This window comes from Phragmites australis, chromosome 8 (genome assembly GCF_958298935.1).
Source record: "Phragmites australis chromosome 8, lpPhrAust1.1, whole genome shotgun sequence".
Taxonomy (NCBI): Eukaryota; Viridiplantae; Streptophyta; class Magnoliopsida; order Poales; family Poaceae; genus Phragmites; species Phragmites australis.
Window position 1 is genome coordinate 5,162,350 of NC_084928.1, and position 19,821 is coordinate 5,182,170.

At 46.6% G+C, this 19,821-nt stretch overlaps 1 protein-coding gene, 1 non-coding gene and 1 pseudogene across 2 annotated transcripts in view; 1 reads left to right on the forward strand and 2 right to left on the reverse strand.

The window, feature by feature from the left end:
- Positions 1-5,005, reverse strand: part of LOC133926397 (glutamate receptor 2.3-like) — a 36,443-nt gene extending 31,438 nt beyond the window's left edge. Inside the window, 1 exon segment of the mRNA XM_062372325.1 lies at positions 4,494-5,005. Within this exon segment, the coding sequence (XP_062228309.1) occupies positions 4,494-4,833 (340 nt within the window). The 5' untranslated portion in view covers positions 4,834-5,005.
- A 9,198-nt stretch (positions 5,006-14,203) lies between these two features.
- On the reverse strand, positions 14,204-14,276 carry TRNAK-UUU (transfer RNA lysine (anticodon UUU)). Its single transcript has one exon. It is a non-coding gene; the product is annotated as a tRNA-Lys (tRNA).
- A 1,831-nt stretch (positions 14,277-16,107) lies between these two features.
- On the forward strand, positions 16,108-19,537 carry LOC133926398 (DNA-dependent metalloprotease WSS1-like; annotated as a pseudogene).
- Positions 19,538-19,821: the final 284 nt, after the last annotated feature.

Consider the following 19,821-nt stretch of genomic DNA (forward strand, 5'->3'; position numbering starts at 1 on the left):
AGGAGTGCCCTGGCGTCACTCCGCAGAACGGAAGCGACGGCTTTAGGCGCCTGGAGGACACCTGCAGCTTTTCGAACGCCTCCTTGGAGAGGAGGTTGAGGCCTGCACCCCCATCGATCAGCACTCTGCCGACCTTGACATTGCAGACGGTGGGGCACACCACCAGGGGTAGTCGCCCCACGGCTGCAGTACTGGCAGGATGATCGGCTATGCTGAATGAGATCGGAGCGTCCGACCACTTCAGGGGCCTAGCGACCTCTTCGCTCGGGGTTGCCGAGCACACCTCGCGCCGCATGGTCTTGATGCCACGCCGCGAGGAAGGCGTGTAAGCGCCTCCGTCGATGAAGGCGACGGTATGCTCGGGCTCCTGGAAGGCGAGCCCGGCGTTGCCGGGGGCGGCCTCAGCGTCGCCTCCCCCACGGGACTCGTCGCGCTCCCGCTCTCGCTGCTCGACGAGGCCTTTGACTGTACGAGACTCCATGAGATCGTGCCATCTGGTCTGGTGGATGGGGCACCATTTGCCTGGCTCGGGCCCCGCGGGAGCAGGGGCCCTCGCTGGAGCAGGAGCCCGGGCGGGAGCCGGGGCTCTTGCGGGAGCTGGTGCCCTTGCAGGTGCCGGGGCCCTAGCGGGAGCCGGGGCTCGAGGAGGGGCCCTGGCCGGGGCCCTCGCGGGCGTGGGCTGTCTGTCGGCGGTCGCCCGGCGTTCTTGCCGGCGGTCGGGCTCTTGGGCCGGCCTATGGGCGGGGCCCTGGGCCGGTTCGACAGGAGCGGCTTCGTGCTTTCTTCTCTTCTTCTTTTCCCGCCTGTCGGAACGGAAAGAACTTGGCTGGTCGGCGGCGGGGCGCAGAGCATGCCACACCTGGGCCTCCGCCGCCTTGGCACACTTGTCGGCCAGTGCGAAGAGCTCCGCAGTGGTTTCGATTTCGTGCGTACCTAGCTTTACAAGCATCCGCTCGTCGCGGACGCCCTGCCGGAAGGCGATGATGACAGCGTGGGGGCTATCCGCGGGATGGTGTTGCGGACCTGGCTGAAGCGCTGAATAAAGCGCCGCAGCGTCTCCCCCTCCTGTTGCTTGACGGCGTGGAGGTCGCACTCCAAGCCGGGGCACGTGAATGTGCCCTGAAAATTAGCCACAAACTGGTGGCAGAGGTCATCCCAGGAACTAATAGATCCTGGGGGTAAGTTCATGAGCCAAGAACGGGCAGAGCCCCTCAAGGCAACATGGAAATAATTTGCCATCACCTTTTCACTGCCTCCGCCCGCCTGGATGGCCGTAGTGTATATTTGGAGGAACTCGACGGGGTTGATGGACCCGTCGTACTTCTCCGGCAGCTCAGGGCGGAACTTGGAGGGCCATTTGACCCGTCGGAGCTCACTAGAGAAAGCGCGGCAGCCGGTGCTGTACCCCGTGGCGCGGGCGGCGCTCCTTGGCGGAGAACGCCGGCGAGCCGGGGAATCCTGGCGGTCGTGGGCCGAAAAAGAGGAAGCTTGGTCCTCAGCCTCGGCCTCCTGCTGGGTTTCCCGCTAGCGCTCGAGAGTGACGTGCGCATCTTCGTGGCCCCTCCGCTCGTTGAGACGCAAGCGGAGGTCCTGGGCTTCGGACGTGGCCAGGGGGGTGGCGCTCCGCCTGGAGGCCCCTCGGCCTGTGCGAACGTTGCTCGTTGATGGGCCGGTTCGGGTGGCGCCACGCTGGGTGGTGGCGCGAAAATTCCCGGCCAGCACCTGGCGGCGGGCAGTGCCGACCAGGGCAGCGACTTCTTGGATCCAGCGGCCTTCCGGGGTTTCCGGAGTCGCCTGGACAGGCGGATGCCTGAGGAGAGCGTGCGTCGCAAGCAGCGCACTCCCGGGGCCGGCCTCGCTGAAAGCGAGTCTACGCCGGAGTGGCACCCGGCGCTGTCCAGAGGCGGACCTGGCGGCCGGAGTTTTGACCACCTGATGGGGGTCGAAAGGTGCACCGACGGCTGCGACGGCAGCCCTGCTGGGCCCAGCGCCTTGGTCCCCTTGGGAGGGGAAAGCCGCACGTGCAGATTGCGGCTGCTGCTGGGACGCAGCAGCGGCTAGGACCTCCTGTGCGAGGGGCTGCATTTCCTCACTGGAACTGGAGCCGGAACGCTGGAGGCGATGACCACCAGCCATTCTTTCCTGTGGAAGAAAACAAACAAACAGATTCAGGGATATTCCCCCCTACCTGGCGCGCCAGCTGTCGGAGGATTAACTCATGTCGCAAGGATCCCGAGAGACCCCTTTTTAGAGATTCGGCCGGGGGGATGATTCTGAATAAGTTCGTCGGAGAGATGAATGAGAATAAATGCAATGGCCGGTGGATGGGGGTGATGATCTAGTGCAAAGAGGAGTAAATGCACCGGAAATTTAGACAGGTTCGAACCGCACGGGGGCGTAATACCCTAGTCCCGTATGGATATAATGATTATCCTGAGGAAGTCCCTCAAGGATGTTGCTGGTTACAAGAATATTTGTCTAACTAAGGGCTTGAGACTCCTTGTTCTTGGGCGGGGACTATGGTTCGGCTCTTGGTGCTTCTGTGTTCGATGCTTGCGGTCTCTTGCTCTATTGCTTGCTCGCTCGTCGGGTTGTTCGATTTCTGTCTCGGATCGATCTAAGAGCCCTTTGGATGTCTCGGATGTATCTTGGGTCTATCTTTCTCTTCTGTGCTGCCGGCTCTTTTAAGCACTCGCCGGCTGCGACATGCCCCAAACGGGAAGGAGGGGGGCACAAGTTCCAAGACGCCATGACTGGGGAAGGCGTCATCATTTTCTTCTGGGTGAAGTGACCGGGGGGTGGAAAACGCGGCGCACGCCCAGTCACCTGTCACCATAAACGCCCTGGCAACGAGCGCCGTAGAGGGGGCCCACCGGGCAGCCACAGATCAACCCGGCGTGCCCGCCCTGTCTTGTTCCTCTGCCACGGCAGGGCAGCAGGCGGAACACCTTGATCCTAGCGACGTTATCCCGAGACACACCGGATGATACGGGACGGGACCCGTGCAATTAATAGCCCCACGCCTCTCTGCCAAAGCATGGCAGGAACTGACACTGCGGCGGGAGTAGTTGGGGATGTCAGGCCACGCACGCTCATTAAATGCGGCCTCGGACCTCTGACTGATTGACACCTCATCGGCGTGCCCCTCGGGGGCCTTTCGGGGTCGTCGGGGCACCGAGTGCTCAGGGGTACTGTTCACCTCCCCGAGCACTCTCTCCCGAGAATGCCTATCCTTGCTCTCGGGGTACCGGGTGCTCGGGGGCACTGTTTACCTCCCCGAGCACTCTCTCCCGAGCACTCTTGCACGAACCTTCAGGGAACCGAGTGCTCGGGGGCTGCCACGTGCAACCCGAGCAATCTCTCCCGAGCACTTTTGCACAGATCTTTCGGGGAACCGAGAGCTCGGGAGCTGCCACGTGTAGCCCCGAGCACTCTCTCCCGAGCACTTTCACACTGACCCTCAGGGAACCGTGTGCTCGGGGGCTGCCGCACGCAGCCCCCGAGCACTCTCTCCCGGAACTTAGCTCTTCTGGTCGTCGGGGGACTAGGGTGCTCAGGGGTGACTGGGCACTTCCCCGAGCACTTTCTTCCCGGAACTTAGACTTTACGGATCGTCGGGGAAACGGGGTGCTCGGGAACCGATGACTGTGGCCCCGAGCACCTTCTCCCGGGACTTGAACTTTCCTCACCCCGCAGGAGGGACCTCGCAGGATGGCGACATGTGGCGGATGGCCGGCCTGGCCTCGGGACTCAGGGACCCCCGGTTCCTGATACATCGACAATATGCTTGAATTCACCTCCTTCTAGGTTCTCTCTATTTGTTCTATTGCAAGTTTTTCGGTTTCTGGTTTTGATTTTCGTTTTGTTTTTTTGCTGAAATTTTAGCATATTGTGAGATCATTCTTTTTGTTGCTAGAGAAATAAAATTCGCATACATACACTTATGTGATGATGTCTTAAATTCTTTTGCCTCTAGACAATCAATTTGGAGAGTTTTGTTGCTCAGTGTTCATCTTTTCTTGTTTCTTTGCAAGTTGTGATCTTTCCAATACTAAGACACATAGACTGATCTTAAATATAACATGTGGTTTATATACTATCTTGTTAAAATTTCTCTCTATTTTTACTTACATTTGAGTTTTGAGTATATTGGGTGATCCAAATAGAAAAATATCATCGATTTCACAAAAAAATTATTAAAATATCTATTTATCTCACCTTATTCGTCAATTTTATCCCTACAATTATAATACTTCATAGGGTGTGACTATAACTAAAAAAAATTTGTTATGTCCCCGATCAAAGCGCATGGCTGGATCCTCCGTCCCTGGTTAACTTACGATGGAACCGAGATCAAAACACCAACAAAAATATCCAATTTCTTAAGAATACAAGGCAGATCTCCTACACGCGGACACGCGCTTCCCCACCGACACATTAGTGTCTAGAAATTCTTTGGAGCTGTGGAAGAAGCGCGTGATAAATGAGTATACCTGCAAATGCGGCGTTGACGACGTCGCGGTTGGAGTCCCGGACGTGCAGCTCCACCCTCGTGGTGAAGTTTGGGTGCGCGGCGTAGAAATCCTCCAGCGCCATCTCCACGCTCAGGAGTCCCTTCTTCCCCAGCGCGGTCTCGAGGTCGAGTATCACCCCGACGTGGACCAGCACCGTCCCCGCCGCCGCGGCAACATCAGGCGAAACCGGCACCGTCGCTCCCTCGGGAACATGGGCACCACCGCCGACGACGAGGAGCAGTGAGACGATGAGCGCGACGGCGGCAGTGGCGGTGAAGTAGGCAGATGGAGTGCCACTACTGGGCGTACGCGTCGTCATGTGGCCGGGAAGTCGTGATCGGTGGTTGCGCGGCTAGCTGCGAGCGAGACAGTGATGAGCCCTGGCTTTGGACACGATATATAGCCATTTTAGAAGACAGACACTGAGAGAGAGAGAGAGAGAGAGAGAGAGAGAACGACGCCGAGTGGGCCGGGGACGGACGCAAACTCTAGTCTAGTCAAGTCAAGGGTCTGTTACAAAGTTCAATCACGGGAGAGACTTCCAATAACAGGCCGGGGGGGCGTCCCCTCAACCCCTCATGCATCTGTCGTTACCGAGCTCCTTCGCACGACGTCGCGGGGCCCTGGCCGGGATCGATCCGACGAAACGTAGAGTGCACGCAGCTAAAGGACGCGGTGAACGACTGGCAAGTCGCCACCCATCGACAGCGGTCCGGTGATGATCCGTCCCTGCAGTGCCTCGGCGACGGCATCTGCATGCACAAGATATTATATTTTAGTAAAAAACTAAATACATGATTAACGTGTCCGGTAAAATATTGGTTAACATAACTTCTATCGGTCTAACTAAAAAATAAATAAAATTTCCACTTACACTAAGTACCATAAATATTGGTTAACCTATCTAAATTTTATGTATCTAACCAAACAAAAAATTAAATCTTTCTATCTATACTTACGTACCAAATAAAAAAAAATTCTGCATCTAACAAAAATATAAATAATCATATCTAATTCAATCTTATCCTCTAACTAAATAAACCTAAAAGCTAGAGCCACCCTATCAGACTACCAGAGGTCACGGCTCGCGAGCGTACGTGCACCACCGTATCAGGACGAGTCAAACCTGCGGGGGCTGGAGCCCCATCCCGCACGGACATTCTACAAAAGGTCGCGCAAGAAGGCGCCGTTAAAAGAGTGGAGAGCCGCTGCTGCAAAAAGCACGGCTCAAAGAATTGTTTGGTGATATACGAACTGTGAATTCATTATTCGTACGGAGAAACATGCTACGAAGTCGTGAATTTTTTTATTTTTCTCATTATTTGTAAAATTATATGACCATTTTAACGAATTGTAAGAATAGATTACCGTCCAAACATGTGGTGACTTATGTGCCCCACCGGTCAAAAAATTAAATAATATGAAAAATGTAGTCAAGCCACGTGCCGCCTGTTCAGCGGGTGAGATCTTGCTCTCGCCTATTGAACATGCGAGATCTTGCGCTGGTGGGCCCACCAAAAAGTGTTGCCCACTGTTTCGGTGATACCTTTTGGTATACACGTCGTGTTCTCCGTATGTGGCGCTCTCTTATTCATTGTTTGTGACGTGTTCCTTCTGTATAAGCACATGTGTGATCATTTTTTCATTTAACTCTTGATTTTATTCAAGTATAAAGATGGTACAAACATTCTAAATATTTTTATAAGCAAATTAGAGCTCACTAGCAACATATTTTAATTTGTTTTATCCAAAAAACCTAAGCTAATATTTAATTAAAATTCTCGAAAGAAATCTACTTTTATAACTTCTAGAAAATTTTAATGTCTCAAATAAATTCCAAAAAAATCAAGGATAATTTATTAATATTTTTCTCATGTGATAAACTAATTTATAATATTTTCAGTCCTAGATTATTTGGTGAAAAAGTGAGTTCCTTTGTAATGCTCTATTTATATGCATTGTTATCCTTTCATGTGATATTCTCTTTTTAATTCAAACAAATTTGTAAAAATATTTTCAACATGCATTTTGAAGATATTTTATATGCATTGGCAAGTTACATGTAATGATACTAACAGCTTACGTGTAGACTTGCCAATAAATTATCAATATAAGTTGCTATAAAATATTTTTAACTAATATTGTTATCTCATCTAAAGTTTCTACACAATCTCTATGTAAGTTGACATAAGTTGTAACCTCACCATAAGTTGCTAAAACATGCACTGAAGATGTTACCGTACACTCGCTGTAGTTGCTACACAAATAACTTCATGGGCTATCTTCAATATATGTTTTAGCAACTTATGGCGACGTAACAACTTACATAGAGATTGTGTAGAAACTTTAGATGGGATAACAATATTAATAAAAAATATTTTATAGCAACTTATATGCATAATTTATTAGCAAGTCTACATGTAAACTGTTAGTATTGTTACATGTCTCGTGAGAGTGTGAACAGAGTAGCAGTAATTCACTTTTTTACCTTATAACTTAGAGTGACAGATAATTTTATAAATTAGTACATCATATTAGAGGAATATTAGTGAATTTTCTCAGATTTTTAGAACTTTTTAGCCTTAAAAATTACTATAAATTGCAAAAGTAATACCTTTTGGGGAATTTCAGTTTGAATTCTATACAAGATTTTTAGATGAATCTAATTAAAACAGGTTGCTTATGAATTATAGAGTAGGTAAAAAATCAACATATTTTTGACATTTTTTAAGTTTAAATTACACAAGATTTTTAACTTTAGTACTTTTTTTAGCGCAAAGTACTGTTCATGTGCTGGTCAATGACATGCGGAACCGGTGGCATTTAGAAGTGAACTTTTGGTAGAATAGCATTTTAGCGGATGGTATCCGATAGGTGGTAAAAAAGCGATTGCCCTCACGGTCTCACCTCTCTTCTTCCTCTTCCCTCCTGTTCGCCTGTGCAGAACCCCCGTGGGATTTAGACTGTTTAGCCGACACCGACAGCGACCTCGCGTGCGGCCTCGGCCACCACGGCCCAGACGCGAGGGGACCTTGTCGAGGCCACCGCAGCTTCAATTCCCGACGCGACAGGACCGGCCAGTCCCCTCATTGTCCCGAAGCACAGCACGCGGAGAGCTCGAATTGGGCGTCGCCGAGCTCGACTGTGGGCAGAGGACGATTTGGATGTCACCAAGCTCGATTTGGTTTGGCCGGTCCTGCAAGGTGGATGGGACAGGGGAGAAAACAGGGCTGATGGGCAGGGATGAAAACGGATGAAAACATTAAAAAACCTATAATCTTTCTCTTTCATATTTTTTCAACTGAAAGTAAACGAAAATAGATATAAGATTGCCGGTTATACGAAAATATGATACTAGACGGAAATCAATGAATAAAATCAATAAGACCGAGCCTCAAAATATAAGGCGATACCGGTCATAGAATTCCATACTGTTCAAATTAACAGCAACAACAAAATCAAACTCGCTGTTTAGCCCGCTTGGTGTCCGCCTCTGACTGCGGGTGCCTTAGGTGCACACCCTCCTTTCTCTCTGCTCCAACCCTCTAATCAAGAGCTGCATTACCATGGCCTTTTCTATCAAACCTATTCGGGACAGGAATCCATACATGGACAAAGTCTATTACTACGAGCCAATATGAATCTTATTTTTTACTCAAACTTAACATTCCTAAATATCAATCAAACTTAACTAGCCAACAATGGTTCAAATCCCTGCCTTGATCAGAGCACGACAATCCATCCATCGAGCATGAAAACAACGGTAACATACAATAGACACATGTTCATAGCTAGTTACTTCTATGGTTCCATATTGCAAAGAAAATAATGAGGAAAGTGAATTTATTAAAATACCCTATTACAACAGAATGCTTAGCCACTACAGAGCAATCTAAGACTAAAGACACCGGTACACCACCAAAAATCTACATCTACAGAGGAACAAGTCTCCAGTCTCAACGATTTATGAAACTGGGAAACCAAACTTGAAGCCACCATCTCCAGCTCACTGCTCACGAATACACGTACTGAAAACCTATACTCAAGAGCTGATGCTCCATTAAGAGCTTGATCTCGTCTCTGGACCTGCTGCGCCTCCTCCTCCCCGTTTCTTGGATCTTGAATGCCGTCATGCGTGCGCAGATCTGGACGGAGCTGAGCTGACTTCCCGTGCGTTCTTGGTTCTTGGCAGGGATGCAAGCCGCCGTTGGGCGCGGGGATTGCGTCGGCGAGGATGAGCCCCTGCTCGTCCTCGTAGCTCCTGCGCGCGCCGTCGTCGAGCTTCTCGAGCCCCGTGCCGTCCTACCACGCCAGCCCGGCGCCGTCGAGTTTCCCGAGCCCCACGCGCCTCCACACCTACAGTAACAGCACCAACAACGCGAGCCCCTCCAACCTGCTCCCGTTCCTCCGGGGCCTCCCTGACCTCCCGCCGCTCTCGTCGCCGACGGCGTCACGGCCGCCCAAGGTCCGGAAGCCCGACTGGGACGCCGTGGTCGACCTGTTCCGGCACCCGTTGCGACTTCCGAGATCAAGCTCCTTCCGAGGAAACGGGATTTTCCCGGCTAAAAACGGGATTATGAGAAAACAGGCGGATAGGGCAGTAAAACCGTTTTCGACCTGTTTTCAGACATCAACGTCCCGTTCCCGCGTAACAACCGGAAAAACGAAAATGATTGAGAAAAAAAAGTAGAAAACGGTCGTAGAATGGGATAAAAATTTCTCGTACTATTTTTATCCCTAAGGATATCACAGCAGAAGCGGTAAAAGGCTAGCAGTATCATTATGCTGTACGAATGCTTCCTCCTCCCATTTGCATTCAGCTCCAGCAGAATCGGCTTTCACTCTATAGGGATACGGATGAGAGCCGGATCGGCAAAAGCGGCGGCATTTTTGCGGATGGAAAGAGAAGCTCGTATCACTGTTCATAGAGTATGCGTGTGGGTCTAAGGAGGAGAAGAGAGTAATAAAAGGTAAAAAATAAGGTATTTGTTGGAGATGAAAAAAATAGAAGATACTATAATAGTATTAGGGATACTGTAATAGTGTTATAGGAAATGAATTTTTAGAGTATCTGTTAGAAATAATCTAAATCGAAGCCCGTCTATCCGTCACTACCTCTTCCTCCTTATGTGAGTCCCACACCTCATTTTTCTTCTTCCTCCTTATGTGAGTCCCACGCCTCACTTTTCTACATCACTCATTTATGGTGCTAAAGGTGGTGGTGCGAGCGCAAAGGACAGTGGCTTCATGTTATAATAGGTGAGTGATGATTTTCAGTGTACATATTACGTGTACGATGTTAAATTAGATGGTGTGTAATAGACCAACAACGCTAAAGATTGTGACGCCGTGCAAAAGATCTATTTTTTCATAATGTTTTTTGAAGAATCTATTTATAATAATTATTTTCGAAAAAGACTAAAAAAATCACCCTCTTAAGACAAACATTACTTATATTTGATCTCTCGAACCAAACATTCAATAGCTTCACTGTAGCTTGGCTGTGCCAGGCTAGTTTGCATGCATGCTCTTGTTATCATACAGATACCTGGTAAGGTCATCTCTAACAGATACTTAAAAATTTATCCTCTATAATACTATTACAACATCCCCTAACATACGGACTGAGATAGATCGGCAAACACACAGTTGCGCTCGATACAGGATTCGTTGGAGATGGCCTAAGCTGGTATTTAGGGGGGGGGGGGGGCAGAGCCTATGATACCTGATAACATGAATCAATGTTTCAGCTTTTCACAGCAGCCCCTTGCAACCATCAATGGTCGAAGTAGCAGAGGACACACCCATCAAGTTTTTTTGCGAGAGAATACTGTCGGAGGATGAACTCCACAAGCGGGGATCTGGAGGGACCCCCTTTGAGATTCGGCTGGGGGGGATGATTCTGAGTCCACCTCGTACGTGAAATAAATGAGAATGAATGAGATGCAGGTGGAGTGGATGATCGGATGCAGGAGGAAATAAATGCTCAGCGGATTTTAGACAGGTTCGGGCCGCACGGAGCGTAATACCCTACTCTTGTGTGTATGTTATAAATGTTCTGAGAATGTCTCTCTGAGGATTTGTTGTGTTACAAGGAATTTTGTCTAAGTCTAGAGCTTCGTGCTTCGTGTTCTTCGTCTACTGAAGTTCTTCTCGTCCTTGGACCCCCCCCCCCTCTTCTCTGGGGGGCCTGCCCCTCTTTTATACCCCGTCGGGGCGGCTAGCGTGTCCAGAAAGGATGGCGTGAGTTACCAGGCGCCATAAATGGAAAGCAACCATCATGGGCTGTAGCTTGATGTTACGGGGAGGGTTGAAAACGCGCCCCCGTCCGGTCCTATCGTCATCATCCCGCTTTTCAGCGGGTGCTGCGGGGAGGACCCACCGGGCAGCCACAGAGCAACCCCACGTGCCCGCCCGGTCAGAGCGAGCCTGACGCAGCAGAGCGGCAGGCGATATGTCTCGAGCCCTGCGACGTTATCCCGAGACGCACTGGATGACGCGCGATAGGACCCGCCGCATTAAATGTCCCCACCCCTCCCTGCCAGGGAGTGGCAGGGGCTGACAACAGGCGTGGGGGAGTGGTTGGAAGTGACAGGCCACGCGCCCTCTTAAATGCAGCATCGGGTCTCTCACCCATTGACACCTCACCGCTGAGCCCTTGTGGGGTCCACCGGCAAGGGGCCTCTTAAGTTCTTGGGGAACTGTGAGTGCTTGGAGACTACTATTTATAGCCTCGAGCACTCTCTCCCGGATATGCCTTTTCTTGGTCCTTGGGGAATTCGGGTGCTCGGGGACCACGATTCATGGCCCCGTGCGCCCTCTCCCGGAACTAAGTCTTTTGGGATCTTCGGGGAACTCGGTTACTCGGGGACTACTGTTCATGACCTCGAGCACCCTCTCCCAGAACTGTGCCTGCTCAGGTCATCGGGGAACTCGGGTGCTCGGGGACCACTATTTATGACCCCGAGTGCCCTCTCCCGGAACTTAGACTTCTCGGATCCTCGGGGAACTCAGGTACTCGGGGACCACTATTCATAGCCCCGAGCACCCTCTCCCGAAATTGTGCCTGCTCGGGTCATCGGGGACCACTGTTCATGGCCCCGAGTGCCCTCTCCCGGAACTTAGACTTCTTAGATCCTCGGAGAACTCGGGTACTCGGGGACCACTGTTCATGGCCCCGAGCACCCTCTCCCGGAACTTGGACTTCTCGGACCTCGGGAAGATAATCCCTGAGGGAGGGCGCCACGCGGCACTCTGCTGTGTCCTGGTCTCGGGACTCGAGGACCCCTAGTTCTCATGTCACCGACAAATACCGTCAAAAAAGTTTTTATTCGCAAAAGGAGGTTTTTGCGAGAGAATACCGTAAAAAAGTTTTTACTAGAGATTCAGTGATCAGCCATGAAATAATTACTCTTTATTCCAACATCTTGAAAATATTCATTGTAGTTGTTGGAGGGGTAGTACACTATGTCAGCTCATATAAATATTTACATGAGCAACCACTACTTACAAAACCGATCATATATATTGATCCAATACTATCCGTATCTAATAAGTCGACAGCGATAAAATATCATTATCGGTTTATAAAATATATAGGAATAATTAGCTAATGTGACTTATGAATCAACAGTGATGAAGGACGTCACTATTGGTCTATAGTTTGAGCCGATAGTAATACCCTACTGTAGCTTTACTATTGGGTAAGGGCATCGTTCGGTAGTAATACCTAGATTATCACTGTTGGTTCTAGTCATAAACTGACAGTTAAACTTAGCTGTCACTGTTGGTTCTAATTACGAACCGATTATGATTATATCACTGCTGGTTCGTAATAGATGATAAATTATCTTAAAAATTTATAACTTCTTTATATAAAGTCAGATGTGAATAAATTTTATATAAAAATTATAGCTCTCGATTAGATCTTCAACTTTATACTTAAAACTTTTTCATCTAAAGTCATTTAGATATTCAAATAATTGTTTAAAATTTCAGACATAAGAGATCAAAAGGATTGTATATGCTATTGTTATCATTTGTACCTCTATGGTGAGATAGTAAGGACATATCACACGAGCCGAGAGGTTTCGAGTTTAGAGTCCCACAAACCGCATGAAAAATCGCATGATTTGTAATTTGCAACAGCGCTGGTGTAAAAAATCACTTTTTCGAATAAAAAATACCGATCCAGGGAAAGACTATCACTGTTCACTGTCGGTCTACGAGTCGATAACGATAGTCAAAAATTATTACTATGTGTTATTTAACTATCAGTTTCAAAATCAATAGTAAAGATAGTTTTAAAATTGAAAGTAAATATCATTTCTATAGCAGTGAAACTAGGTCGACCTCAGACGAAATGCAGATGCATGCAGTACATGTTTCATCCGCGCGCACGTGACGCATGTCTCTTGCCCAGTAACACAGCGTCAAGAACGTACATGCATGGACCAAATTAATATAAATTCAGCAAGAAGCTTACAAATCCGATCATATCCAGAAGAATAGTGCTAACATTAGGGAAACAGAAAAGGCCAAGGCGGAGAATGCAAATTAGTAGAAGGCAATGCTCAACTGCTGCTACCTACCGATCGAGAGACGACATGTCTGCGACAATGATGGGGTCAGCATTTTCAATTTAGTTGTGTATATCCGTCGTGCTGGTGTTCGCACGTGCAGCCGTGTGTGACCTGTCTTGCTTATGTCCGCGCCCTCGCCATTGCTACCCTTCAGACTTGAGTTCGCACCCAAGCCACACCCCGCTATTGCGACTCTCGTCTTGCTTGCGCCAGTGCTGCTGCTGTTCTCCATCTCACGATGCGGTCGTTAGTAGTTACCTATATGATCTCAGTCTCTTAAGAATCGACGTACTTACACACGTGATTGTCACTTGTGCCTTAAGAACACCTGAGCCTCTATGTATAGTAGCATGAGTGGTGGATTGTAATATGTGGTCATGTCAACGCCAGTCAAATTATGACGATATAAGCTTTATACACTGCAGTTATTAGACACACCTACAACATATGACAAAGGAACCTTCATTTCGAGAAAGCCGTAATTATATTTAGAAAATAATTTCTATATATCAACTAACTATGTGATATAGAGCCTTAATTCAAAGTAGGGAAAATTAAATTAGCTCTGCAAAGATAATATGTCAAACTTTTTTGGTTCACCTAACATTACCCACTTGGTCATACCCCATGAAAATCTAGAACGACGCTCTTTTTATCACCAATAGGACATCTTAAATTCTTAATAGAGGTAAATGGTGGTGGCTTCCAGTGTGGCATCCTAGGTTCGATTCTCAGAGGGGTGAAACATATAGATAATTTTTTTTAAAAAAATAAATATGTATATATGTACACCTTTAACCCCATATGGACCCGCCCCTATCTGACGAGATCAATCATCCAAACAACTAGATCGGAGAAGAAGACGGAGATTTCAGTAGCAGTCCAGATACCCTTGTTCAGCGGATTCGAGGAAATAAAAAGAGCGAACCGAAGTGGTTGTCTTGTTATTTGGTCTTTAACTAGGACAAGCATGGAGACACAAAACAAAAGAGCAGAAATGCACGTCGACATGCACCATCCATAGCTAGTTAAAAGTTAGATCAGGGTCTACTAAGTTTTTTTAATATAATAAAACTATAATATGAAAAAAAAAAAAAAAGGTCAGGACGCCGTCCGTGGGATTCGAACCCACGACCACACGGTTAAAAGCCGTGCGCTCTACCGACTGAGCTAGGACGGCTGGGTACGCTTACAGATACTGTTAATTCGTTAAATACTTACTGAAACAGCTGGAATTTTCGCTCACTTGTGTCGCTTTGAGTGCCGGTTTCGTGGTAGCAGCATGTTCCCGTTCAAGCCTCCATGATCGATCTATCCCATGAGGCCGTGACCTCTGTGCTGTGCTGCCTCCACTCTTCACCGCTGTACGGATGGGGAGCACGGCCACATGGAAGAGAAGCAGGGCGAGCTTCCGACTATAGCCGTCAGGGGCTCGGTCTGGCGGCGGAGTCTCCAATCGGTGGCTGGGGGGCTTGATCCGGTGGTGAAGTCTCAGTTTCCGACGGCCACCTCCTCCGCAGTGTCCTTGCCATTCTTCGTTCTCTCGTCCCCTGCAGAAATTATTTTTCTATTCGGTTTTTTTTACAACCGTAGGTTTGTAAAAACATACCGCATTGTTGCTTGTGTTTGTTTCTGTTCTCATTTTCTCAATAAATAAATAAAAATAAACCCAAAGCTAGGGACAAAAAGGAAAGGATTCAAAATCAGCTTAATACATCGGAGCAATTTAATCAGAAAACTATGAGTCAAGCTAAGAGTAATCGGGAGTCCATTCATATTGAAGTGTCGATATCTGTGGAGGTGTGATTACAAACAGTTACTGTCGGAAGATTTTTTCATTATCTAAATATTAGACGACCTCTATTGACGAAGAGGGAAATTAAATGATCATGTTTCTTTTTGCCGAAGAACCTACAGTCAGTTTAATGCTATACTTTCTCCCGTCATGAAAGAGTATTGTTTTCGACATCGATAGTTCACCAATATATCATTTTATCACTTAGTACTAATATAAAATGTTACAGAATATAGCAAAGTTGTAATAATTTTAAACTACTATTCCCGGTTGTGTTGATCAAAGTTTAATAAAAATATTAAAATATTGATGGATAAAGTTTAAATATGTTGATTGCATATAATTCTAAAAAGATACTCTTTTGTGATTAGAGAGAGTATCTGCAGGGGCGGATCCAGAGGGGTGCTGGGAGTGTTGCAGCACCCTCTGCCAGCTTACAACTTCTCATATAGCTTCTTTAGAGAGAAGATAATGTAAGAGGAGATGGAAGAAGAAGGAGAGGATCAGCACCCCTTGTTTGAAACTTTTTTGGATAAAGGAGATCAGCACCCCCTTGAGCCTCCGCTGGCTCCGCCACTGAGTAACTGGGCATAGAGGGTTTAACCTGATTACCTGAATCAATGACATGTGGACCCTAGTTTCTTCCCTACGTTTGCATAGATTGTTAGTGAAATTCTCGCATTACAAAGTGTAATATTATCTGGCTCACTTATATTATATATAGCAATTGCCAAATAGTAAATTCACGGTTACTAATTCGTGTCACCAAACAATTTTTTGAGCCGTTCTTTTGCAGCAGCCGCTCTTCCCTCCTCGAATCTCGTTTCACAGGGTGTGTTTATTTGAATCTTTCTCAGCGTGACTTCATGGATACATACAGTATTAAGGAGAAGTGTGTTTAGTTGTTTGTATTCATTGTTTTAATTTGGTTTAACGGATATAAATATATAATTTTACTTAAATTTGCTTGTCAGTGTCGTAAAATCATCTTCATATAGGTAATCAATTATAGTATCAATTTTTACATCTATTTATACGGTATCAGATTTAACAGCTAAACAGAAACTCAACTCATTATATCTACTTATATAATATAATTATACAAAATCCCATCCAAATAATTTACTTATATAATATAATTCCATAAAATCTTATCCGAATAATCAAACACAACCGGTGCCTCGAAACAACCCAAAGTCCCAACACAATAGAATCCCCCGGTCGCGCAGTTGCTCGCGCACGCACGCACGACGCTGTATAAACGGCCCCCGCCCGCCTCTCCGCCCCCAATCCATTTCAAATTGCGCTGCCGCCGTCGGTGAGGATCGGTGGCTGCGGCGGCGATGGAGGTGGGCGACCTGCACAAGATGTGGGAGGTCCGCGCGCTCAAGACCAAGCCCGACGCGCCCGCCGCCCGCGCGCTCCTCGACCGCGTCGCCAGGTAGGTCCAGCCCATCATGGGCCGCCGCAAGTAGCGCGTCAAGGTCCTCTCCGAGTTCTCGTAAGCGCCCCGTGCCCCCAGGAACCCTGATCCTAACCTTCCTCCTCCCCGTCGATGTGTCCGTCCCTACTGATCGATCGATCGATTAATCGACCTAGTCTGTGACGGGCGGTGTGTGTGTGGTTAGGCCGCGGAACCCGAGGCTGCTGGGGCTCAACGTCGGCGCCGGCGTCGAGGTCAAGCTGCGGCTGCGACGCGCGGGCCGCGACCACGACTTCATCCCATACGAGGAGGTGCTCGACACCATGCTGCACGAGCTCTGCCACAACCAACGCGGGCCTCACGACGCACAGTTCTACAAGCTCTGGGACGAGCTCCGCAAGGTGCGTGGCTTGTTGTGTGCTTTGTGCTGCTGCTAGAAAATCTAATCATTTGACAGGACAAGAGAACGGGACTTGTGTTGATGCTTCTTGAGAGAGTTTGATATATGCCACCCCAAATCATGTCAATTGGGAGTGTGCCACTCAAAATCATGTCAATTGGGAGAGTGCAACACCAAGTCATGTCAATTGGGATAGTGCAACTCCAAGTCATGTAAATTGCGAGAGTGCAACTACAACGGAGAAAGTTCGTAAAATGGCACTTCCGAAAGAGGATTGTTAAGCTTACTGTACTTCATGAAAATTTTACCCCTAACCAAACCTCCTTCGTCTGCCAATTGGAATGATCTGTATTTGCATATATCAAAATTTCCCTTTTCGAAAGCACACTTGTAATGATGCTGTAGTTAGGTCATCTGAAACAGAAAGGGGAAGGTACATAACCCCAAACAAATTGGCATGTTTCTCAGAAACCTTCTTTAAAGTGACTTGAGTTTAACAATATTCAACCTAAGATTGTTTGTTTGTTTCGATGTCTTAATATAAGCATTAGGACATTAGCAGTTGAAATAAATTGGGCTTGTTTTGTTCCGTGCAAAAACATACTTTAATGAAAACCTCTTTTTCTGTCTTTGTAAATGTAAAGCATTCTGACTTCACATACTCAACTATTGTACTTTGTATTGTTTGATACACTCAACTGGAGAGTTTAGGATTGGGGTGGGTAGAAGGGTATTGCCTGTGTTTGCCGAACAGAAACACAAAATGGGGTATTAAAATCAGAAGACAGACGTGATTAGGACACTGGACACTATTTGAAAGAAAGTTGTGGCAGCCTGGCAGTGGCAGGGCCTTTGTAATGGAGGTTTGCCTGTGCGAAATTCCCTACCAAAAGTAACCTGACTATGTAGCTTAGTGCTGCAGTTTCTGTTCACTGATTTGATCTTCGCTCAAGCTCTATTTAGTGGGATGTTTAGGATTTTGAGGAAGCGAATTGATAAGTTTTTTTATTGCATTTGACTGAAGTTTGCCATATCCTTTGTAGTTCATCTTTCATAAGCATATCCTTTTCAGTCATTCGTAATTTTCTCTGAGTAAGTTTTGAGGTGTCAGATGCAATTTCTGTTTTGCTCGTATTTTACCTTATTTTTTATACTGAGACATGTGTCTGTTGCTTATGAAAATTGATTCAGGAATGCGAATAACTTGTTTCCAAGGGTACCACTGGAACAGGACAAGGGTTTGATGGTACAGGCAGGCGATTAAGTGGATTTACAGTACATCCACCACCACCATCTCTTCGGCAAGCTACATTAGCTGCTGCTCAGAAGCGGGCAAGGAATGGAGCTCTATTGCCATCTGGACCAAGAAAGTTGGGTGGAAATAATGATATTATGAGTGCACTTAGTCCAGTACAAGCTGCCGCAATGGCAGCTGAAAGGAGAATGTACGATGATTTGTGGTGTGGATCCCATGATCAATCTGGTATTGATGACGATTCGGATGATGTTATTATTCTCAAAGAATCACCTAACTTGACTGCAATGGATGGAAAAAGCACAAAGGGTAGCTTTTCCAACACTTTTGCGGAATCAAGCACTTCATCTGGATTTCACAGGGTAGCACAAGATGATTCCTCTTCATGTAGAGCAGCAACTGATACAAGCAATAGTTCACTATGGGAATGTGGTGCTTGTACTCTTCTAAACCAGGCAAGTTTCTTAGTTCACCTTGTTCTGTAATACTGTGTGTTGAAGTGCCTAACCGCGAGTCTGCATGCATCGTGGCAAGATCTTTTACTAAGCACAAGGCTTTATTTTTTTACAAAATCTCTTTGATATTACAGTAGGAGGTTCTCATTGAATCTTTTTCATTGTGATTCTTTTAAGCTTATTCTTTGATGTTCACCCATCACAGTAACACGATGCATATAATCAACACCAGTAGGCACTTACTTAACTGGCCTGTTTCGATGACTAGGCATATCCAAGCTACGGATGCATATCTAATGTTGAGCTTGTATTAATAGGAACTGAGTATAACTCAGTTGATGGGAGGTGTGGGTGCACCCTCGCCATGTAGGTTTTGTGTGCTTTTCTTCCTATCAATGCAAACATACTCTTCCTAGGTATTCTTGTTTTTTGTTGAGCTTATAATAATCTGCTAGTCACATCATGGTTAATTAATCACAAGGGGTAGATTAAACTATCATGGTTTGCAATTCTTGTAATGGTTATTTTCTTAACTCATAACATGTGAAGAATTCATGCCTAGCTGTGGACCTGATGGTAACTGTATGCCTCTTGAGTCATGACAGACCAGCTGCTTTTGTTATCTGAAGATATAGTTGCAATCTGCAGGTTTCATGCTTAAAGCTAGTAGACTGATCTGTTGGATCTATAACTGATGATCCACTCTAATTTTTTATACTACACATTCTAATTCTAATTATTACTATTTTTTCTCTAATACCTTTTTGAAATCTGACCTTCTGCAGCCTTTGGCTCCAATCTGTGAAATTTGTGGTACGGCAAAACCTAAATTTGCAATGGCAAAGTACACAACCTGGTCCTTTAAATTTTGTACTTTAGAGAACAGCACTAAGCTTGATAAATGCTCGGCATGCGACCAATGGAGATACTCGTATGGGCCGCCTGTAGCCACATATGGCCCAAGCTATGATTGACATAACACTGAAGGCTACAATAGTACAGTAAGTACAGCATAGTACCATGTCAGGTCTTTTTCACAATTTTTCATTTTCTTTGTGTGTACTTGTTCTCTGTTGATTCTGCTGTATTGGAGGGTCCATACTTTAAGACTGATCTATTGGATCTATAACTGATGATAGTGTGCTTTCTCAGCTTATATCAAGACATCTTTCTATCTCGGGAAAAATACAAAAACTTTCTAAAAATCACTTGGATTTTAACTTTCCCCTTTAAAAATTGTTTTTTTTAAAAACTCCCTAAAAATTTGATTTTATTGCAAAGACATCTCTAAAAATTCAAAAAAAATTAAACAAAATAAAAAAAATTCAAAAAAAAACTAGAGACAATTCTAAGACCTTTTGTGAATTTTTTTTTCAAAAATAATATCCTTTGCATCA